Genomic DNA, 24,281 nt, shown 5'->3' with positions numbered 1-24,281 from the left:
GGGGTTGGGAGGGGACAGGCACAGACACGCTGCCACCTGGTCATCCTGCGTCCTGCTGAGCCCGATGGCAGCTGTACTGTGTCTCACTGCTGTCCAGTGTCACATGCAGTTCCCTCTGGTCACCGACCCCACAACAGCCCAGCAGCAAAGCACCGAGGCTCAGAGTGTGGGCTTTGGGGACAAACTCCCTGTCACCAAGTACCTGCTGTGTGACCTCCGTGTCCTCAGCTATAACATGGGGACACCAACTGCAGCTTTCCAAGGGGTTCCTGGAGACTTAAAGGTCCGGATGCCGTGTAAGAACCCAGCGGCTGCGCTCTGGGCCGTTAGGATGCCAGGGGCTGCTGTAACTCGTGTGGGCCAGCGCTGGAGAGGCCGGCCGGCCCGCCCCCGGTGCTGCCAGAAGTGGGCAGGCAGTGGGTGAGCTGGCACATTTGGTCTCTGCAGCACCGAGGGGCCACGTCCATCCTGGAGGTTGTGCTTTGCAGGGAGCATGGAGAACACCAGCCTTTTCCATCTGCTAGAGATGCGCTCCTGCCACCCCCGGCCTTGGGGGCTCAGCTTGTCTCTGGCCTTGATGGCTTTAGTATGATGGGTGTGAGAGGCCAAGGTCACCTTGCTTTGGGCCATAAGATCTCTAGCTGGAAAGGCCTCTCATAAGCCCCATGACCACGTAAGAGGCAGCGGCCTGCGTGGACCACCACACATTCATGGTCACCACTGAACATGTGGGCCCAACTGGGGGCGTTTTAACTCTTCTGCCCGCAGGACCTCACAGGTGTCACAGAGCATCCCGGGAGCTCCCTGCCTCGGACGTGTCTCTCCTCACCGCTTCTTGGCTGTTGGTGCTTTGCCATCTTGGAAATAGGTTCCTGAACATGACGAGGATTGCATTCTAATCCCTCACCACTACCTCCCAATCACAGAGACCCTTCTCCCCTCGACACTGGAAAGGGCACCCCGCTTTGTGACGTCAGAGTCTAGGGATAAACGCGTCCTCTCCTGATAGGGTGGAGGTCTCCTCTGTCAGGACTGCTGACGAAATTACGTGCAGGTGCCCCACCTCGCACGGCACGGACGCTGGTTCTTGTTCCACTGTGGAGAACGGGGTTGATCCCAGGGGATTAAAAAAATCTCACACACGCTTTGTCAAGAAGAAAGCTGGTCATTAGAAACCAAAACTGTCCACAGACACAACTGTAACAGAAGGACTGAGAATTTTAAAATTACAGATAATTTCCTGCTGTTCCCACTGGCTTAGAGCAGCCTCGATGGGATCGGAATCCTACTTTTACCTCCTCTGTCCCAGGGACACTGCTTCTGTAAGCAGTGCTAGGATGCCCTACGCCGTACAGCTCTCCAGACCGTCTTCCGACTGTTAAGTGAGTCTGGGTTGCACACAGCCGTACGGAGCTGTGCGTCCATCTTTTAACTGTGATGCCATGTCATAATCTCTAAGTATTGAGGTCAGCCCTATTTTGTGTGTGGAGTCGTCCACTGGATGGACACTCCACGGAACCTTTGGCTGGCCACTTACTTTCACTTCTCTTTTATCTGCCATGCGGCATAGCCCCAACAGTTTTGGGAAACAAATACTTAAAAGTACAAGCTCTCAAGTATTTATTGAGCCTCTATTATGGTTCCTCTGAAACTCTACGGAATAGGTCAGTATTCTTACTTTTATTTAACGCGTCTGGAAAGGTCGAGTCTGACATTCTAGAATGAGAACGTATTCGTCTTCCTTGATTTATCCATTCCACACCCCCAGGAGAAAACTCCGGGGAAAGTGACTGGATTCTTAGAGGGCTTCGCACGCGTTCTTTAAAAGACGCTGATGATCTCAGGAGGTGAGGGCTGTTTTGGGTCGTCTCTTCCTTGCTCCGTAGCAGGGGTGCTACCGGCATTCTGGGCAAAGCAATTCTCCCTTTTGTAGGACTGTCTGGGGCTTCAGGATCTCAGGCCCCTAGGACTAAATGACAGTCATACCCCCCACCCCCTCCACCGCCGCCCCATGGTCATTTCCAAATGCTTCCTGGGCTGAAAACTACCAGAGGGTTGAGAAAGGCTGGCACAAGGACCATGGTCATTTGCAGACAGAATTCCATGCTCACAAGCCATGCAGTCGACTTCTCTTCGGTGCCTCCAGGTGACCAGTGTGAGCTAAGTTCAGCCTGCTCCCTGGCACCGTGTGAGATTACAGGAGTCACCTTCCCGGTCTGGGGTCCTCTTCTCTGATCGTAAACACAGACATCTCCTAATTTCACTAAGATCGTGAGGACCAGTGTGAAAACACAAGGGGCAGCACGTGGAGGTCCTTGAGGAGAAAGTCACAGCTAAGTCACCATGGTTACGTGTTCATCCTCAAGGGTCATAAGATCACGCACATTAGAGATGCTTTTCATGTGAGTCCCTAAGATTGAGGGATGTGTACTCCAGGTAATGTTTATCTTCTGGACTCCAGGTTGATGAAATTTCGTATCAGTTACAAACGACATTTAATTATTTGAAGCTTTAGTGCTGCTGTCACTGCTGTTCCCACTCTCCAGGGCCTCAAGCAGTTTCTTGGAGAAATCGCGACTCTCAAGCTGGGAGAAGCTTGCTTTGTCCCGCTGGCTTGGGATGGTAACGCCCTAAAGCCCAGAGACCCTACTCCAAAGCCAGGACAGGACAGGCAAGGCTGGGCCTCGGCCACGCTTGACCGCCTCCTCAAAACCACGGGGCATAAACGGGTGCAATGTCCACCTTTGTTAACGCGAAATCAAACTGCCAGGATTTTACGGCTGAAATTACCTTTCACTTGTTCTGCCTGTCATTTAAAGGCCTCACCATCCACCCAATGGCCCAAGAAAGAAAACTAAGTATCACCTTGGATGTTCGTCCTTCCCCAGGCCCCCAGCTGGGGTGAGCCCTGATGATGTTATGTCCCCGAGATCCCTTTGGTCCAAATGCCTCCTGAGGAAGGGCTGTGCAGCCGGCAGGACCCGGGTTGGATTCTGGTTCCTGCATTCACAGGCTGAGCTTCTCAGGCCAGTTTCCTTGTCTATTAAAGGGGGAAAGACATCGGTTTGTCCTGTGGATTCCAGGAGCCAATGGCTGTGACATGCCCGGCCTCTCACGGCTCTGGAAGGCCCTCATATCACTGATTATCACTGATTCCAACTCACCAATTCACCTGGACATGAGGCGCCTCTTTCTACCAGGCCTCACCCTCCTTTGGTCTGCCCACCCCCCCAAGTGCAGGGGGTTTTGGCGGCAGTGCAAATCCTGCTCAGAGCTCTATGCTGGACGACCCCCTCCCGCAGCTCCCCCAGCCAGATGAGGGGCAGACACGCTGGCCAGGCCGACCTTCCCCCACCATCCGGGCTTCAGCCACCCTCATGTGCTTCTGCCTCTTTGCCCAGAATGTTCCCTCTTTGTGGAATGCCCTGCCCCATCTGTGCTGCTTGGAAATTCCTTCTTTTTTAAAAAAAATTGACACAATTCATATACTTTTTCACATTTCCTACAATTCATGCTGTAAATGTGTATGCTTTGGTGGACTTTTAGTTCATTTACAAGATTGTAGAGCCATCGCCATCATGGAAATGCAGACAATTTTCGTTATCTCCCCCGCAAAAAACTTGTACCCTTTAAGCAGTCACTCCCTGGACACCACTGCCCCTCATCCCCCAGCCCCTGGCAATCACTGATCTACCTTCCGTCTCTACGGATCTGCCTACTCTGGCCACTCCATATAAATGGAATAATACAATACGTGGTCTTCTGTGTCTGGCTCCTTTCACTTAGTATAATGTTTGCAAGGTTCATCCAAGTTGCAGCACATATGGTGTTTTATTGTTTTTTGTGTCTGAATAACATCCCATTGTATGGATGCACCATCTTTTGTTTACCCATTCATCATTAAAATTTTTTATTTTATTTTATTGAAGCATAGTTGGTGTATATCCATCATTTGATGGACATTTGGTTTGTTTTCACTCTGTGGCTATTATGAATAATGCCGCTATGACCACTCATGCACAAGTTTTTGCATGGACATGTGTTTTCATTTCTCTTAGGTATATACATACAAGAGGAATTGCTCGGTCATACGGTAAGTCTATGCTTCACTTTTGGAGGAACTGCCAGACTGTTTTCCAAAGTGGCTGTGTCATTTTACATTCCCACCAGCAGTATACATGAGGATTCATATTTCTGTACATTCCCACCAACACCTGCCACTGACCTTCTTTTTTATTATGGCCACATCTTAGCGAGTGTGCAGTAGTATCTCAGTGTGGACTGACTTGCATTTCCCTAATCAGTAATGATGTCTGGCATTTTTTTCATGTGCTTATTGGTTATTTGTATATCTATCTTCTTTAAAGAAATGTCTATTCCAACTCTTTGCACGTTTTAAAACTGAGTTACTTGTCTTCTGTTGCTGAACTGTACACATTCTTTATACATTCTGCATATTAGACTCTTATTCGATATACGGTTTTCAAATATTTTCACTCATTCTCTGTTTTCAATTTCTTGATATTGTCCTTTGAAGCACTGAAATTTTTAATTTTGATGAAGTCCAATTTATCTATTTTATCTCTCTATTTTCTTCTAAAAGTTTTATAGTTTCAGTTTTTACACTTAGGTCTTTGACTCATTTGGAGTTAGTTTTTGTATACGGCAGGAGATGGGGTGTCAGCTTCAGTCTTTTGTATGTGGATATCTAGTTGTCTCAGCGCCACCTGTTGAAAGACTATTCTTTCCCCAATGAACTGTTGAAAATCAATTAACCATAGAGGGACGAGCTTATGTCAAGACTTTCAATTCTATACCATCAATCTATATGCCTATTCTTATGCCAATATCACAATCTTGGATTATGATAGTTTTGTAGTAAGTTCTGAAATCAGGATATACGAGTGCTCCAACTTTGTTATTCCTTTTCAAGATTGTTTTGCCTATCTGAAGGTCTTGTGAATTTCCATATAAACTGTAGGATCAGCTTGTCCATTTATGCAAAAAAAAAAGCATCTGTAATTCTGAAAGGGATTGTGTTGAATCTACACATCATTTGGGGAGTGCTATCTTAGCAATATTAAGTCTTCTAATCCATGAACATGGATGTCTTGCCAATTATTTAGGTCTTCTTTAATTTCTCTCAAAGATGCTTTGTAGTTTTCAGTATATAGGTTAACTTTATTCTTGAGTATATTAATATTGTAAATGCAACTGCCCATTTCCCACGTACAGAAGTACAACTGAATTTTGTATAGTCCTTTATTAGCTCTAATAGTTTATTCTGAATTCCTTTAGATTTTCTCTATATAAGATCACATCATCTGCAAATATAATTTCACCTTCTTTTCTAATCTGAATGCCTTTGGTTTCTTTCTCTTGCCTAATTCTCTGGCTCGAACTTCAATGATGAAGAAAAGTGGTGACAGTGGATGCCCTTGTCTCGTTCCTGATCTTAAGCGGGGAGCTTCCAGTACTTTACCGTTAAGTTTGATGTTAGCTGTGGGTTTTTCATAGACACCCTTTATTAGGCCGAGGAAGTTTCTTTTTATTCCTACTTTGCTGTGTGTTTGCATCATGAAGGGGTACTGAATTCTGTCACATGTATTTTCTCCATCCCTTGAAATGAGTGTGTAGCATTCATCCTTTATTCCATTAATGTGGTATATTACTTTGACAGATTTTTGTGTGTTGAACCAACCTTGCATTCCTGGGGAAAATGACATTTGAACACAGTATATAATCTTCTTGTAATGGGGGCAGACACAGAGATGTTCTCTGTGGGTTGTAGCACCTTTGAGATGGCATACTGGATATAGAGTACGGTAAAGAAAGAGGACAGACACCTGAGTCTTAAGAAATGAGGAAGAAAGTCCAGGGACTTGGGCTAAGACAGGGAGAGGGACTCCAGGCGGGTTGTGGGCGTTCGTGGATACTGCTCGGTGTAGACCACTGCTTCTCAAACTTTTAATATGCATAAGAATCACCTAGAGAGTTAACACACATCGTTGGGCCCCACCACAGGGATACACTTGGAATGGCGTCCGAGAACATGCCTTGCTGATGCTGCAATAAACCACTCTACAAAAAGCAAAAATAAACCCGGACCGCATATGCCACATCAGCAGACCCTCCCCAGCACCTGAGAGCACACAGGCCACTTGCCTCTCTCACCGCCAGCATGCAGGACCCAGGCACAAAGCTGATTGAGTTTTCCAGATAAAGAGCCCAGGAAACTTCCTAAATAGTATTTTCTTTTAGCATTAAATCTACATGATTAAGTGGGTGGGCTAATGACTAGTTTCATCGTACAAATGAGAAAATTCCCTGGTTTTCAAAAATCAAAATCACGGAAGATGCTGGCTATGAAACCAGGACTAGAAATCCTCTGGCCTGGCTCCATATTTCATCATGCAGATAATAAATACGATTGTGAAGCTTCTGGAAATACAAGCTAAATGTTTTCAACAGACAGCGTTGGGTCAGGGACATGAACGGAGGGAGGTTCAGGCAGAAGGATGTGGTTACGTGGAAAGCTGGGGCTCGAACCGTGTGACTACGTTGGCTGATCTGTATATTTAGGTCTCGGCACTGTTTTCCAGAGAAGCTCTAAGGATTAGCACTGACTGCAGAAAATTAAGACTTTAGAATCATGACTGAGTGACTCGATCAGGTTTGCTGTATGAATGCAAAAACTAAAATGACTGATGCTTTATTATCTGTAAGTCACCGTGAATGAGGCTATTAGGTTTTATAAGTGGAAAGACATTGTAGTTATGCTATTATACATAATAAATTTACACTAATAATATATAAACACCGACACACTAATGGCTGGTAGGAGTGTGAGCTGGGGTCAAGGGAAGGAGAGGGAATGTACACTGGTAAACACAGTGGTACCTCCAGATGCCACAACTGACCATGGGATGTGGCCATAGGACGCTGAGCAGAAAAAGGACGGGAGCAGCAGAAGGACCAGGGCAGAGTGTCAGGACTCGGGTCCTGGGTTCAACTGACCTCTGCCCCTTAGTCCCGGGCGAACCTCGACTAGTGACTCCAGGACCCTGACCTCACAACCTTCTCACATGGGAAACGGCGGTCCTCCCACGTCGTAGGATGGCTCTGTCCTAAGAAAAAGCACCCAGTACACTGCGAACCCTGGGCACAGGTTTGTTTGCTTCTGCCTCTTCATCGTTAGAAAGAAGAAAGCAGGACCCTCCTCAGAAGACAGAAGGTTTCTGGTGCAAAATGATCAAAACACCACTGAGAGAAATGACCTTCTGGAAAATGCTCTACTTTTGGAGGAATCAAAACAGAGGCAGTTGTTGTAGAGTATTTACAGGCCCCTGTTTAGAAGGGCTCCCATGATCTAGAATTCAAGTCTAACAGTTCGCCACCACGTTACACTGCTTCACCTGTGGACGCGGGCTCAGGAGTGGTCAGGGCACCTACAGGAAACTGACGCTGGCAGATGACTCGCATTTTCAGCTGCCAATGATAATAAAAATTCTGAACAATAAAAAAATTCCTTGATTGTCTCCATGGCTACATTGCAGAGAGTAAATGAGAGGGGTTTTCAACCCAAGACAGCTCTCCGGTCGCAAAGCTGGCTCCCACATTTGGTTTCCTACAGGATCAAATAAAAGACAGGTTTGTGTGTGGCAGGAGGACGTAATAAACCAACAGCACTATTTCATCCATCTTCTTCAAAGGCAACTGGAAGGAACAGTCATGCTGTAAAACGCGGATCGCATTTTACTTAACCTTACGGAGAATCTTGTTAGATCCGCCTTTCTTATAATTAGGGCTAGTCTATCCTGAGAGCTTAATCGGAGAGCACTGCCGATGCACAGATTCCCTCCACGCTCCCTGCCTGCAGTGTACCAGGGGAACTGCTCTATCTCTTGTCAACCGTAATCTACAGGTATTATTTTTGAGGCAGTGTTAATGCACGTCTCATTTGTACATTCTCCTAACTGACTTAATATTGATAGTGGAATATTTCTGATCTGGGTGCAGAGCTCGGGTAAACCCAAGCATATTCAGCAACGTGCTAATGAGGACCACCCCATCAAGGAGGGTGGCTGAGTTACGGCTCCCGGGGTCTGATTCCGAGTCGGCCTACTCTGAGAAGTCCCTAAAATATCTCAAGTCAAATCCGAGGTCCCCGAGCTGCTGTTGGGTTTGCAGAGCCGCGGACGTGTGAACTTTATTGGCAATAAATGTCGCTCCTGCACGCGGATGGCGTGCCTGCAAACCCAGGGCTCCTCGGAGCCTGCCACTGTCCCCACTCACTCAGGACACTGTCCCCGCCTGGACCCGAGGCCGGGAGGGTGGGCCCCGCTCCGGCGGCTGGGGCCAGGGCATGCCCGCTGACAGGCGCGCCACGATGACAGAAATGCACTCTGAGTTGCAATTAGTGGCACTGTCATTTTCGGGGGCTCCTGCCAATTAATTAAGCCTGTCAAACAGAAAAACCACAGCGCTCACATGATAATTTATATTGGAAGAGACGAGCCTCATGGAGCACAGCGGCTCCCTCTGCAAACAGAATTCTCCCTCCGAGCATGGAAACACATAAGAGAAAATAAATAAAATAGAACAACAACACAAAAGGGTGGATGGAGGGGAGGTGGAGATGGGGTCCTGCACGGGGAAGAAGAAAGTGAGGCTGTCCTTGTTATAACTGTTAACTCTGATCGCCAGAGTCGAAGACAGGCTGATTAAAACTCCAAACGAGCCCCCAGCTCCCTGAACCCTCTGCGTCCGTCCGGGATGATAGAATCAGGAGTTTATTCATACCATTAAGCCCCAGAGAACTTAATTGAAAGAAGAGCACAGCCCGGACCTTGACAAGCGGGAGGTCACAGTAATTGCTGCCGGACATATTTAACATTAAGATAATCAGGCCATTAATTACCCTTTGGATCATTAAATCAGCCAGTTGCAAAATGAAATTTCTGCCTCTATTACTCACTTGAGAGACCACAGGGGTGGCCTTTAATTTATCAGTGAGCTTGAGATACAAAGGCTGGGGCTGGGGGAGGGCAGGAAGGGAGGGGGCCGAGCGGTGGCAGTGGCAGCGGCAGCAGGGCATCAATCCGCCATGCTCGGTGATCCTGGCAAATTAACTAGGTAAGATAACCTCCGCTTCCAAAGGCAGAAGCTGGGGGTATGTAAATAGATGAGGGCAGACAGGGAGATCGGAGTCTGCACACCACTTAGCAGGATAATAAAGGAAATCATCCTTGATTATCAGTGCTAATTTGGACACTGCCGGTAGCTTGTTATGCGTGTTCTGAGTAGCATTTAATTAATTCAATTGCTTGTTAATGAGGGAAGTGACATGTGGGGAGCAGATGCCACCCAACTGCAGATGGGTTCTGGTCATCACTGCAAAGTCCTTTTCCCCCCCCCCCCCATTTCTCCCCCTGCCCATTTTTCTTTTTTTTAAGGAAAGAAAATAGGAAAAGGTGTCAAGCATAGAGGAACACTCAAAAGAGACAAAACACTGACCTCAGCAGGGCCAAGAACTGTTGAAAAATAATAAGATGAGACAATCCTGGGACCGCGTGGGCCCTCATGTTCCCTGAGGCCACATTTGGATCAGTGCATCTTTATGCCAGAAATTTGAGCCTGAGATTACTATATTGTGATCTTACGATCAAACCTAACGAGACAGAGACGTGGCCAAGTGGTGCTGCTTTTAATATCTCAGAGTTAGCGGTGGGGATCCAATTATTTTCAGTTTGGATACATTTCCCCTTTATCAATATCTCCATGTGCATAAATAAGATGAAAGTGGCGTTCGGAAATCAAAAGGACACGGAACTTGGATCACCGGGCAGACTCGCTCCGCCTGGAAGTGAGCAGCCCGTCTCTCCCACGCAGATTTCTGACGTCTGGCCCCCAATCTTCCTCCTGAAGTGACATCTTTTTAGAGGTTAAACACAAGAGGGGAGTTTAGGGGCGCAGGTGAACTGACAAATAACGAAACCCAGAGAAAGGATGCTAAGAGAGGGAAGGGAACATACGCTAAATCAGCAAACTCGGTCCCCTTCCATGTGGGATCAAAGAGGTGACGGGTGATTTCAGTTGGGCCTAGAGCTTCTCCCAAGGGCTCTTTCATGGAATTGAGAACACAGCTCTCTACTTCCAGGTTCCTTTGACTTCCTAGACCAAAAGGGCAGGCCCCAAACCACCTTGTAAACAGGATACCTGCCCTGAAATGCAAATAGCAACTGGTCCCTGGTCCCTCCCGGGCCAAAGCCCTCGACTCGGAGACACAAAGCTGGAAGATGAAGAGAGAAAGCCGCACAGCCCAGCTGAGTTCGGCTTCTGCCAGGAGGAATGCGGTTCCAGAGAAGCTCCGATCGGTCCTGGTGGGAAATTTATTTTCACCGCAGTCAATCGAAAAAGCTTCTAAGTGAAAGGGGGATGAGAATCAAGGAGGACCTGCCTTAAGTGATGCAGACCGGCCCCGAAAACACCAGCGCGTGGCCGAGCGTGAGAGGATGCACAGAGAGGTTTGTTTGAGACGGCTTCACCGTGTGCTGGGAATTTCACTCACAAACACACGGGGAGTTCTGAGGCCCTGAGGATGCAACCCCCCCCCCCGCCCCGACACGTGTATTCCAAGCTGACCAGTTTCCTCTTTCTCTCATTCACCCATTTGTTCACGCACTCCGGAAATAATGCACGTGACTGTTTTAACATCTCTACCTCCGAGCTGTGTCCTGACACTTGAACCAGAGCCCTGCCTGGTGGCTCCAGGCCCCGCGTCCAACTCCACAGGACAACGTACTCTAAGATGCAACACACCAACTCACATGCTGACCGTCCTGCCGACAGCAAACTGCCCCTCCTTAAGGCCCTAACACCTAGTTCGTTCTGTTACCACTCCTCCCCTACTACAGCAGCCCCATTTACAATCAATATTTTAAGTGTGTGCTTAAATGGTATCAATAGCAATTAGAGGGGAATTCTGATTCCACCCCAGAGGTAGTTAATTGTTACAGCATCAATCACCTCTACCTGCTCCTTTCTCCAAATTAAACCTCCATTACAGAGGGGGATGAAGGGCATCCTCACCCCTCCTGAGACAGTAAATTTAATATCGAATGCACTGGGAAAAAAATGGCAGTTGTTGCAGAATCCATCCAAAAAGATTTTTTTTTTTCTTCCTGGGAGTAATTAAAAGATGCTTTTCTTGACTAATGATTCCCCGGTTTAGGAATGGGAAGTCAATACTGCTTTGCCGCCGTCAGCTTCGATTGATCTCAAAGCTGTTCAAGTTTGAACGGCAGTTCTCAGGGCAGCTGAGAATCGCTGGAACCAATTACATGCCGTCCAAAGCTGCCCTAACCAGGGGTGAAGGCCCAGCAAGCAGTAGGGCAGACGGCTGGTCAGAGGAGCCTGTCTGGGTGACACCAATGCGAGCTGGCTTCAGCTGTTGCTTCGGAGAAGGATCTGTCGTGTTCTCCATGGTCCTGAGTGTGTGTGTGTGTCTGTGTGTGTGTCTGTGTGTGTCTGTGTGTGTCTGTGTGTGTGTCTGTGTGCTGGGGGAGGTATGGCACATTTCTAATTATATTCCACTGTCAGAATGAATCTTCCGAACAAGACAGAATGGATGGAGCTTCTCGGGAAAACAGCTGGGCCCTTTTTCAAAGAATTAGACTGGATATATTGCACTTGGCTTTTCCTCAGACAGAGATAAAATTTTATTAAAATATTTCTTTTTAGTATTACCTGAGGGCCACATTAGAGAACCGTCCAGCTCTTTTTGTGCTAGTGATCACAGGTCCTGCAGAGAGAACGAGGCAGGGCAGGTGGGAGGGCATGTCTTTCCTTGTCTTGGAGAGGCGGGAACCAGACTAGGTATCCATTCTCACACCGCAGACTGAATTCCATGTGGACATTCCAGCCCAAACTTTGGGATTTTGATTCTGTTTGAGGAAACTGCAGGAGGTAGTGAAGGAGCTGGGGATCTGGATTGTTGTTTTACAATTACACTGGGCGGTCTTTGAGTGTATCTGAGGCTTTGCCCATGTTCCACCAGGACCGCAGCCTTCCAACTGACCTCCTTGCCTGTCTCCATCCTCTCCTAGGATGCTGCTGGCTGCCTCTAGTTCTCCTGGGAACAGGTGGAACATACACGAACACAGAAAGAGATCCAACAACCCACCCTCTGCCCAACCCCGAGAGTCGCTGTTAAAACACCAGCCCGACTCACCAGACCTTTGCTCTGTTGTGGCCTTGCCCTTCCCCACTTCTCACTGTGCTCAAGGGTCCAGCTCCCCGTGGGCCCTGAGGCTTCCACGTTCCTGTCTGTGTGTAGGTCCCTCCCATCCTCTAGCACACACACTCCCCACGCCCCTAGGCCTGGAGATCACAGCACAGTTTAAAGTCAGCTCAGATGACATTTCTCCTGGACCTTCTGGAGTACTGCAAATCCCTCCAGTCTGTGCACGCCACCGAGTCCTGGCAGCCTCGGCTGGCCCTGAGAACATTCACCAATCACCGCACACTTACGGTCGTCACCTAGCAATCACTTCTTTTCTATGAGGAAGCACTCAATGAATATTTGCTGCATTTAATGAAAAATAAAACTCCCTGGGAGAATTACTAAAGCACAAAGGTATATTCAAGTCTCAAACATGTTTATCTTCTTAGAGATGGACAGAACTTAGAAACCCCGAAATTACCACTGGAAATACGACGTAACCACATCACCTCACTGTAGGGATTTCACAGCAGTGACTCCACTTGTGAGAAAGAAAGACTCAAATGTCTCTAAGATGTAAAGATACGAAGTGTATAACGCTACACAGAAGAGGAGGTTACATACTCAAGAGCTTAATTCAAATGTACAAGTTAGAAGGATAAAATACCCTTACATACGCCATCTTCACTTATGAAGATGAAATTATTATATAATATTTCCCAGTTAAAAAATTAACCTACGTCTTTGTTTGTAATCATTCTAAATGGTTTCTAATTGTGATAGATGGAAAAACAACCAAACTTTTCTAATTCATGTATTAAAAATAGTATATACGCTCCTTTTACACACAAACAGTAAAATGCATAAAGTTAATTTTTTCCCAACTTATTTTAATGTTTTCTGCATTCACACGTTAAACTCAATCCGATTTCCAATCATTTTTCTTTTTCAGATCTAAATACCCTCCAAGGAAACTATATGTATGAAAAAATAGACATTAAAACATGAATTAATCTTTTAAGAATGCGGACAACCTAGTGGACAACCCTGCGGATTTCTGTATCAGTGTTAAATCAAAATTAAAAAACTGTAGAAATGTATCACTTCTTCAGTCTGTAAGACAGCTGCCCACGTGTATATTACACGGCATAACTTATATATAAAGAGCTCATGGCGCCAACCGGCTCGATTTTAAACAGATGTACTTTGTGCGCATTTCTTGCCCACCCCCGTCCCCTCCCCACAGAGCACCTAATAGGAAGGGCAGGGTTAATGACACCAGCTTCATTCTCTCAAGTGAACCGAAGGGGGCACCACAAATTCATTTTTTAGTGTTGATGAAACGAAGCCCACCGGTTTTCCACGTTATTGGCGGTAGAAACCAACTTCTTACCCCTCGCATGTGGCCCGACCACAGACGGACACCTGGGTTTCCTTGTTGTCTGATCACCAGCAAAGCAGACCCGTGCTGATGCTGGGAGACCTCTTCTCCCCCTTCACCTCTGCACACACCTGAGAAGTGAAGGCTGAGCCCATCCTGTGCCCCTGCTTCAGATGCTGGGATGCCCCCCAGCTCCCCGAACAGCCGTGGAGACAGGACGGTCCATCCTGCCTCTGTGAAAGAGGCTTTCTCAGAAAACGCGCCATTTTACCACCTCTTAGGTACATTAAATATGCATGTGTACTAAAAAATGGCTTATAATTGCTGTAAATGAAAAATGAGAAACGAAATGGACTCAAAATAAATGCGTTTTTTACACTGGGTAACAATTAACATTAATGAGGAGCCACCGTAAGTTACGCCATACTTGGTTGATTAAATGGGTTAGAAGTATATTTCAGAAAATAAAATATATCTGGTTACTGTAAACTCACTTAGTGGGAGTTGGGGGGAGAGGGGAACCAATGGAGTAGATGCTTATCAAAGACATAAGAATAACAAAATTAAAGAATCCAAAGTTCATAATTAGTGTTAACAGCCTAGCTTACGCCTATTAGAAGTGTATTAATTAAAGTGATAGATTCATAAGGTTAGAAGCTTAATACGTTTCTAAGAGAGGGAGAGGAATCCCCAAAGTGTAAAAACAAGCGTAAAAGATTAAGGCGTTTGAATTACCCGTGTCTGCGGAAGAGCAATTTTTAATACAGATGTTTCTGTCCGGGGTAAGCAGCTTCCCACTGGTTGCTGGGGCAGTTCCAGTGGTGGCTGTCGTTAAGGTCATTGCTGGTTGTTGAACTGCCCGCAGGGCGCCCCGTAAGATTAAGGCGTTTGAATTACCCGTGTCTGCGGAAGAGCAATTTTTAATACAGATGTTTCTGTCCGGGGTAAGCAGCTTCCCACTGGTTGCTGGGGCAGTTCCAGTGGTGGCTGTCGTTAAGGTCATTGCTGGTTGTTGAACTGCCCGCAGGGCGCCCCGTAAGCACATGCTTCCCACGCCCGGGAAGAGGAAAAGGGTGCCATATGCAATCAGACCGTCATCACTCATCCCAACTGTCCTTAGGTCTCAGGAACAAAATGGCTAATCAGACTTCCCATGCAACAGTCCCTCCCTAGAATCACAAGGCTTGAAAATGCTCCCTGGCCGGTACTTGGAACTGTCTCAGGCGTCTCAAAAGATCTGACATGTTGGCGGCAACTTTCAAACAGCTGGCTTTAACCAAAGCCTTGCAAACAACTGGAAGCATTGGTTTGGATAGAAAGACGCACTTTTGGATAATTCCGCAGCGGCACTCCCCTTGAGCAGGCAGACACACATGAAAACAAAATCAGGCATGACTTGCCGCCTACTGTGGATGGCAGCGGACAGTGGGAAAGAGAAGGTGTGCTGAGGGACAGCTGGGTCATTCCCAAAGCTACCAGGTCCCACGTGACCACCTCTGCAACCACGGGCACATCAAAGTTTTCAGTGAATGATGCGCACATTTGCAAATTTCAAAGATGAAAGAAAGGCACACCACAATGAAAAAGTATGCTTTTCAGGGATCTTATCTAAGGGCAACCACCAAAGCAACTCCCGTTTCTCCATCCTTCACTGCTGGCAAGATGGCGGACATGGTCCTTTGGTTAGGTTACTACCCAGGATGATCGACCCTGATTCTCGGAATAAATGGTGATGGGCTTTGGGCTGTGACACTGCACCAAGGGCACTGAATGAGTCCAGAGAACAGCACTGGGACCCCTGAGTGGGATCAGTCCCTGTGTGAAACTGGCTGACACAGTCAGAAGACTGAGGATTTGGACCCAGGGCTGGCTTCATGCTAGAATCACCAGCTGATTTGCAAAGACGGGGCTGACCTTGACAGTCAATGGCTTTCACCACCGACAGAAGCAAATAAGGCTTACATCATCCAAGAGTAATCAATATTTACCCCAGGTGCACTTGAAGAGTCAACAAAAAACCAGGTAGCTGACATCATATTTATTTGGAATCACTCTGGAAATGGCAAATGACCAGGAGTGGCCTTATGCTCATTCAGCAGAAATCAGCCAGTCATTTACTTAATATCTAATACAAAGGCAGGAAGGTGGTGATAGAGACCATGGTGGGGGGCACAGAAGAACAGGGGTCTGTGACCTCAGAGACCGTCTGCTTGGGAAGAGGAAACAGATGCCCCTAATAATAATAATAACACATAAAAAACAAAACACCTTTGCTAATGTGTCATCTCTCATGTCCTTGACCTCAGCCCCTCGACCTTCCCCTTGTCCTCTGAGAAAATACAGCAGGGCAGCCAAAGGCTTGATTTGACTCCTGCTACACAGCTGGCTCTTATGATGGCCTGGGGTATATAACTTGACCCTTCAGATTCTTCATGTCACCCTATAAGCGGGACACACTGTAGTAACAACTATCACAGTCACAAGAATGGAAAGAGACAGTGCATGGTGGGACTGGGCACAGACCTGACTGATAATGTGTTTAAGGAATGGGAGTCTAAGACCTCTTTTCTCTCCAGATTTGTCACACTTTGTCCCTGGATTCCTACTCAGGTGGCCTCACTCTAAACAAACTGGCCCCGGAGCCTCTCCCAACCTCCCTCTTCCACCTGCCCTCCCCACCTGGGCACTCGCCCGCCCAACCTGGCTCTCAGAATGTTCTCTCGACCTCCAACTGGCCACACACCACAAAGCTCAGGAGCCACGGAATCTTCCCGTTAAAACAATCCGGTAGATGACGGTGGAAACCACTGCAGACGTTTCTCCTAATGGAGGGTCTGATATGTCTCCGATTTTGTGCTTTTAAAGATGTTACTTTGAAACTTCCCGATAAAAACACACTTCAAATAACGACTTCTCTCTTCTAACTTCATGTCATGACACATACTGAAAGTAACATTTAAAAATTCAAACAAAAGAAGATGCTTTAAACTCCTTCAAGAGCTTCCCTGGTGGCGTAATGGTTAAGAATCCGCCTGCCAATGCAGGGGACACAGGTTCCATCCCTGGTCTGGGAAGATCCCACGTGCCGTGGAGCAACTAAGCCCGCGAGCCACAACTACTGAGCCTGCACTCTAGAGCCCAAGAGCCACAACTACTGAAGCCCATGCGCCTAGAGCCCGTGCTCCGCAACAAGAGAAGCCACCACAATGAGAAGCCCGTGCACGGCAACGAAGAGTAGCCCCCGCTCGCCGCAAACAGAGAAAGCCCGTGCGCAGCAACGAAGACCCAACGCAACCAACAATAAATAAATAAATTTAAAAAAAAAACTAAAAAAAAAGAAGTCCCTCAAGATAGCTGAAGAGGAGACCCCTTCTTTCACCTGGAGGCCGCAGACGTGGCCTTGCGCTGTCCTGCACTTACCTGACCTGCCAACCAGTGGTCTCTCCCAGGTGGCTCTCCCCTTTTATCTGTGACAATCCTGAGTTCTTCCTGTTAGGTCACACAACTCCTACCTGGCCAGCTTCCTACCTGAGCAGCAGCTGCTCTTTTCCTGAACAAACCAGAGCCGTTCAGCTGTGCGTCCTGCTGCTTCCCTGACTCACAATGACTCCCTCCCCACCTGCTCTAATCCTGCCCATTTCCTGCACAAGGTCTGCTCTGAGTTGCTGTGTGCCCCTAACGGCCTTTCTCCATGGTCCCGGGATTTGTGGCCACTGGGTCCAGGCCTCGCCCACTGGGCTTCAGGCTCGGGATGCCAGGGCCACCTTACACCCTAGCCTGGTGCTGGCACCTTTTATTTTGTTTCAGCTGGACTCTAACAACAGCAAAAATATATGATTGGGAAAACTTTACTGAATGGGCCCAGCACTGTGCCAGGGCTGGAAGGTGAAGAATGAGAAGTCAGTCCCTAACTTCAAGGATATGAACTACAAAAGGACTTTCTCAAAGGGAACGTGGCATTATTCCCTGGACAACGGAAAGCATGGAGGAAAACTGGGTTGCTCCAAGGCACAAAGCATAATTATGAAGTCTGTCAGTTCAATCAAATGCTTTTAGTGTGTAGTGAATTCAAGATAAAATAAAAAGATACCATTTGATAGCAAAATCTAGAACATATGATTTTGAAATAAAGAAAACAAACCCCAGAAATCTCTGGGCAGGATTTAACCAACTGTACTCTATTTTTATGGAAAAAGCAAACAAACATATGATCGTCGATTAAGCCAAAGGTTGGTTTCTGGATGTGGCACAGAATCTGGGCAGGTGGCCTAATCCCTATAGCATCTGTGGTGTGACTGTGGCTCATGGGGATGCCTGAGGCATAAGCAAGACTTGTGAAGAACCAGAATGGAAAAGAATACGCAGAAGGATATACGCGGGTCTATTTTTAGCTGAATCACTTTTCTGTACAGCAGAAATTAACACAACATTGTAAATCAACTACACTTTAAAAAAATTAAAAAAAAAAATCAAACAAACAAACCGACAACAAAGAGCTACAGTGCCATCAGAGAGGCATTTGTGTGAAGGGCACTGTGTTAAAATAAAGTCCAAACAAAAATATTTCAGTTCCTTAAAAGCCATTAAATCATGTTATAAACCTTACATGCCGGATGACAGATGTGGGTTTGCTGCAATGCATGCTGGGTCAGACCACCCCATCTCCCTCTGCCGAGGGCCAAGCCCCACTTACTTTGGGTCTCGCAGTCCACACAGTGGGAGTTCCCTCGGATGTTCCGTATCGACTGCAAGGCCATGGCCTCACTCTGGCTGGTCAGTCGGGACTGGCATACAGGGAGACATACAAACGCAAGATATGAGAACTCCGAGAAAAAGGTATATACCTGCTGATAAAGCCTGGGAAACACCAAACAGATGGTAAGCGAATATAACACGAGGGCAATTTCAACAAGGGACTCCTCTTTAGACGTCTTTAGGATGGAGCCTAGTGGATGGAGAACGGATCGGCACTACCTGTTAAGATGCGTCAGATGAGAGACTCATGCCCTAAGACACATCTCGTGACTCCTCGTCAGGAGACCACACGTGTGTGTGGCTGGGGGTGTTTATGCTTCAACGTACACTTACTTGTCTTCTCTAAGCAAGTTAGAAAAACACAGAGAGGGGAAAAGAGGAACATAAAAATTATAAACTATCATACGGTTAAGTTTTATTAACATTGTGATATCTATTCTTCTGGCCTTTTTTAAAAAAGCACATGTATACAGATAGATGGGCTTAAAAAAAAAAAAGCCAGCGCGGTGTATGTTGCTTTGGAATCTGCCTTTTCAGCCTAATGACATAGTGTCACCTCTCAATGCCATCACATAGTCCCTGGCACGATTTTATTTAATTTTATTTATTTCTGATGTGACGGATATTCAGAAGTTTTGTTTTTCTATATGTTTAAGTTTGATTTTGGAAGGTAGCTATTACCTATGTTACTGATTTTTCAGTCTTTCAGCACCAAGACTCCTTAGGAAAAGGGTCAGAGCAACTCTGGCATCATTTTAAATGGCTGCATAATATTCCACTAATGATGACTTAGTTACAAAGTTTTCTTTGGTGGACATTTAGACTGTTTCCAATTTTTGTCTGCTATCAACAGTGCTGTGAATATGCTTATTGCTAACTCTTTGCACAAATTTGTGATTATTGACTAAGGATGAGTTCTTCAAAATAGGAGTACCAGGTAAAAGGATGTACATGGTTTTAAGGCTTATGATGCATACATTTAATATAATGGCTAAAGCCAAATAAATCCCAGAGGGCTCTTAGAATAAGCTTGATTTTTGTGTAAAAATTATTCACAAATGGAACCATCTTATGTCAAACGGTTTGCTGTGAAACAATTGCTTACTACTTAATCATAAACTATAATTTATTAATTGCTACTGTCTGATTAGCATAATGCATCATTGGGGTTTTATTCCCTGTGGTCAGATGCCCAAGTATTCAAAGTGTGTTTAACAATTTCTATTGGCATCTGGAGTGTGCGTGTGCACATACAGAGATGTGTCTGTCTGCCTCTGTCTACCTCCATAATCTCTAGGGCATATGTATGTATATCTACTATTGCTCCCAATTCTGAATCATCCACGGAGAGCTAGAACACCTTACAGCCCATTCTCAGCTGAGGCTGTATTTTCCCCTCCAGCTATTCCTTGTGGATATTATTTCCATGCTGTACACCGTCACACCTGTTCACCAAGCGCCCAAAGTGCTCAGTGAGTCCTTCTCTCACAGAGAACTCTGGCCTTTGATGGCACACATCTATCGAGAGGAGAGAGGCAGCATTTTAAGGCTGGTGTTTGCATCAGGCCGAGGTGACGCTGTCTGTTTTCACAGAGAGCTGGGAGGCATCTGGCAAGGGTGTGAAACAGAAAAGGCCAGTGCCGTCCCCCACCTTCCTGAATCCGATGACCTGGCATACATTCAGGGTCTGACTTGAGATACTGTGATTTTACGCAAAATTTGGAGATGCGTTTGTCTGTTCAGCCACACATGCCCTCCCAACGCCTGTTCTGAAACCGAGTTCCTGAGCTTTGTGGGTGACAGGTGTCCTCAGTCCCCATGGACAGGAGATGCGGAAGCATCCTGAGTTTGCTCTTTCAGAAGTCACATCTGCAGCCGTGACTCAATAAAGCCAAGGTGCTCAGAAATGAAAGGCCCTGATTCTCCTCACTGTGGGTATAAAACATCTTTAAAAAAGAGAGGCAAATTACATTATAATAATAATGACTGTGGTCTGGTTTACCCTGGTTAAAGAGGGTAATAAAATAAGACACTCCATCTTTTTGAAAGACAGACTCCCTTCTTAATGACAAAGCTGAACATAAATCATTGGCAGAAATTTCTTTAAATGGTTACAAATGAAATTGCAGGTTGGAAGGCAATGTCCTTTCTCCTGGTTTCTAGTTGTTCACAGTTTGAAAAATCAAAATGCTCTCCAAGACTTTAAAGTGTCCCAGAGAAGGGGTTAAAAATATCCAAGCATTAAAATAATGATTTTTGAAGGAATCTCTGATGGGAAAAGGGAAATGAGAAAAATGACCTTTGTATAAGGAATATCATTGGGCAGTAATTCAGAAGATGCAGGTTAAAGTCTGCTTTTCCTGGCTAAACAAATGCAAAAGAATTAACTCTAATTGAATAAACCCCATACCAGGCTTTATCAACAGAATTTAGAAAATGGACATTTTAATCTTCCCTAAGCTCTTTGCATGCTCATATATGTGCATGCACTTTTCATCGAAGCCTGTACTAAGGGTCAGTTTTCTAACTTGACGTGGATTTGAATTTGAGACGTTTATGAGAATGGAACGGGTGCCTCCTCGTAAGTCTGCACTTCTTTTCCTGAGGGTATTCAGCCTAAAGCAAAAATCAGTGTGAACAAAGAAGCCACAAGGGTCCAAAAGATTCTATGATCTCCAATAAAAGGTCAATACTTTACATTTGGGATGAGTCGAGAGAGCAAAGATTTAAAATGGGATATTCTGCCATCTGAACGTGGTTAAGCTAGGCTACTAATCTATGATACAGGACACATATCGACACGGTTTTTTTTTTTTTTTTATCTTTGCAATTATTTTGCTTTCTGCTCAGAAACATTTAAGGGTCTCACCCGATGCTCTCCCCTCCCCCACCCATTTCCGTTTCAGGATCAGCCGCTCTTGATTTTGGTGGTGGGGCCTTGGGGGGGCGCGGCAGGCTGCTCCGGGTCTTACCTTATTCTTGCTGCTCTCGCACGACTGTAAGCTGGCGAGGATCTGACTCTCGATGGCCTGGACCCACGCGTCTCGCTCCTCGTAGGTGGTGGCTTCAAAGTGCCACGTCTGGCCAGTAAGGGACACAATGATAAACTCAAAGTTTTCTTCTTGTTCTGAAACACAGAGTGGTGGGGATGAAGAGTTTAGCTTTCATGAGATCACGGCCCCTCTGCCAGCCCTCGGTCATGAAAGTGCCTTTGGGTTCAATCGCGCCTGCATGGGGCCGAGGCACACACAGGACCGGCCGCCCCGCAGCGGAGATCTGAATCTGCAGACCTCCAAACACTCCAGATTTGGCTCCTAAAGCCAGCATGGCTTAGCTAGGTTTCAATCAATGCTCAGGGGATGAGGAAAAATGAAAATCAGCGTGTGATGTCAGTGTCTCTGTGCTGGGCACAGATGAAGCAACTTAGGGACGTAATATTGTAACTCGTGGCCGGCTGCTGAAATTGACAGTGGGATGAAAATCAAGTGAACGCTGCTCATCTCAGGGTACAATTTAATTTCTTCATAAGCACCTGTGCGCCAATCCACAGATACACGGCGGCAAAGAGGGAGGCCTGAGGACGGCTGTCCTTTTAGGGCAGAAGGGGGAAGGCTTTAGTCTGGAGGAGCGAGTGAAATTCCAGGCGATTTGAAGGGGCCACTGTGTACCAGGAAGGGGGGTCCTTACGTTCAAATCCTGCCCTGCCACTTGGCATGCTGGAGTCTGGACAAGTTCTCAACCCGTGCTGGGTTCATTTCCTCACCCTTAAAATGGGAGGGGAAAGCTGCCTTCGTTTGCTGTGTTTTCCACTGGCTAAATGACGTGCACTAGCTCAGGCCCACGCTGGGCGTGGCCCCCGGAACACCCTCCGTGAGCGCTGGTGTGCGTCCCCTGTTCTGATCTACCCTCCTGCCTCTGCCACGGAATGAAAGGCAGAGGAGGGGCCACGTGCAGACAGCGTAACCAGCCACAGGTAACCATGAAGACGTCTGGAGCTGGACTTTTAGGCACCAGCATGTCTCACGTGATCGGCAGTCTCCCATCACTTGTTGCTGAGCCAGCTGCATCATGATCCCCTGGCGAGCAAGTGTTACTAATAATGTGAATAACCTACTGCTCACCCAGCTGACCTCTGCGTTAGTCAATCACCTCTGTCACCCACACTTGGCTTGCTCGCATCTGCACAAACCTCCACCTTCCACACTCTTGGGTCCTCTAGCCTGTGTCCCCAGCACTCCTCATGGCCCCTGACCTCTGCAAGGCTCCGTGCTGCCGGGTTGGCCCCGCCCCTTCTCAAGGCCCTGCCTCACTGGGAGCCCTCGGCCTGGCCTCCGAGACAAGGATGCTCCCTCAGTCTTCGAAGCAACTGCAATCATCTCCAGACGCCATCTCCTCCTCCCCTTTCGTCTCAGAAGAGAAACAGCTCCCACTACTGTGGCTGAGAGCCCCTCCCACCTGACCCCACTGATCTGGGCAGGTGGGGACAGGATGCTTGTGTCTTTGTCAAGCACACCCGGGTCTGGGGAGCTGCTCCAACACCGACTGCCACAGAAACAGGGCCGTGCCACCTTTTCATGAAATCTTTATGTACCCTGATAACAACAGTATCGTGTTCTAGGTGAAATCCGCATTGCTGCTCTTCTAGAATTCAACCTGCTGGCGGGCTGGGCCTCAATCTGTGGAACCTGTTCTCAACAGCACGTGCAGGAAGGTCAGGGACTCTCCTATCAGTGCGTCCAGCCTCACGGCGGGTAACGTTTCTCCAGCAAGAGGGTCCACGGCCCCCATCAGCTTCTCAAAGCTCTGTGACTCTCCCTGCAGCTGTTAAAAGCTCCCGGGACGGGGGTGCATCGTGGGGCTGTGGAAAAGCAGGCGTGGAGCGCAGGCCCACCCCCCGAAGGGGGCCAAGCAGGGCGTCACCTGGAGCGGACCCGGGACAGCTCAGGGAAGGGGCTGAACGAGATGGTCCCGGTCCCCGAAGGGGGAGAGAAGGGCAGCTGGGATGCAACCGACACACGGAGACAGGAAATCTCTCTTTCAAGAAACAGAGTGGGATAAAGATATTTTCATATAAAAAAACTGAAAGAATCAAGAGCCCTTCCCTAGAGGAACTGGTAAAAGACACACTTCAGAAGATTCTACAAAGGTCTGAACCAGATGGGTTAGGGAGCAAATGGATAAATATGGAAATACACCTAAATAAAAATTATATCAAATACTACTTTTCTTATCACGTCTAATTTGGGGAAGGTGCAAAATACTAGAGAAATGAAAGTGGACATGGGGACCCTGGAGTTAAAATGCCCTAGGACTTTGCATTGTCCCACAGGGGAGTTAAGAACTAACTTCAGACTCTGGTAAACTAGGTACACGTGAGAAAATACCAGGGTTATAACCTCTACGAGAAAAGAAGGAGAATGTATGACAAAGAAGGAAAATTTAGTTAAAAATATGATTAAAATCTTTCATCAAACTAGGAATAGAAGGGAATCCTCTTGCCGTAGACAAACAGTACGTATCCGAACCCACAGAACCACTATTCTTAAGGAGGAAATGTTAGAAGCTATCATTTCACACCAGTTCAAGGGCTCTCAAGGCCAAAATGTTCACGGTACCAGCCCTTGTTCAGCCCTGCTGGCCGGCGCAGTGAAACAAAACAGCGAAGTGACAGATCCGGAGACTGGAAAGATAAAAGACACCAAACCGTCATTCACAGATTACAAGGTTGCTTACATAGGAAACCCCAAGGAATCTACAAATGTCGAGAAGTGATAGTAGCAGTTAGTAAATGGGCAAGATTTAAGACCAGTATAATGAAACGTTAACTGCATTTCTGTACACGAGGATCTAACAGAAATCACGTTTAAAATATATGTTTATAAATTCATTTCTCTCCATCTGTGAGGTAGGGAAAGAGAGATG

The 24,281-nt window shown here is 46.9% G+C and overlaps 1 protein-coding gene across 1 annotated transcript in view; it reads right to left on the bottom strand.

Moving 5' to 3' along the window:
- AGAP1 (ArfGAP with GTPase domain, ankyrin repeat and PH domain 1) overlaps positions 1 to 24,281 on the bottom strand; it is a 580,109-nt gene that overhangs the window by 49,037 nt on the left and 506,791 nt on the right. Inside the window, exons 14-15 of the mRNA XM_007463919.1 lie at positions 21,332 to 21,486; positions 18,298 to 18,388 (exon numbers count right to left, since the gene is read on the bottom strand). Coding sequence (XP_007463981.1) covers positions 18,298 to 18,388; positions 21,332 to 21,486 — 246 coding nt within the window. The remainder of the gene's footprint in view (positions 1 to 18,297; positions 18,389 to 21,331; positions 21,487 to 24,281) is intronic.

Source organism: Lipotes vexillifer, unplaced genomic scaffold (assembly GCF_000442215.2).
Source record: "Lipotes vexillifer unplaced genomic scaffold, Lipotes_vexillifer_v1.1 scaffold1215, whole genome shotgun sequence".
Lineage (NCBI taxonomy): Eukaryota > Metazoa > Chordata > Mammalia > Artiodactyla > Lipotidae > Lipotes > Lipotes vexillifer.
Note: the sequence above shows the minus strand (reverse complement) of the source record. Positions and strands in the feature narration are given on the sequence as shown.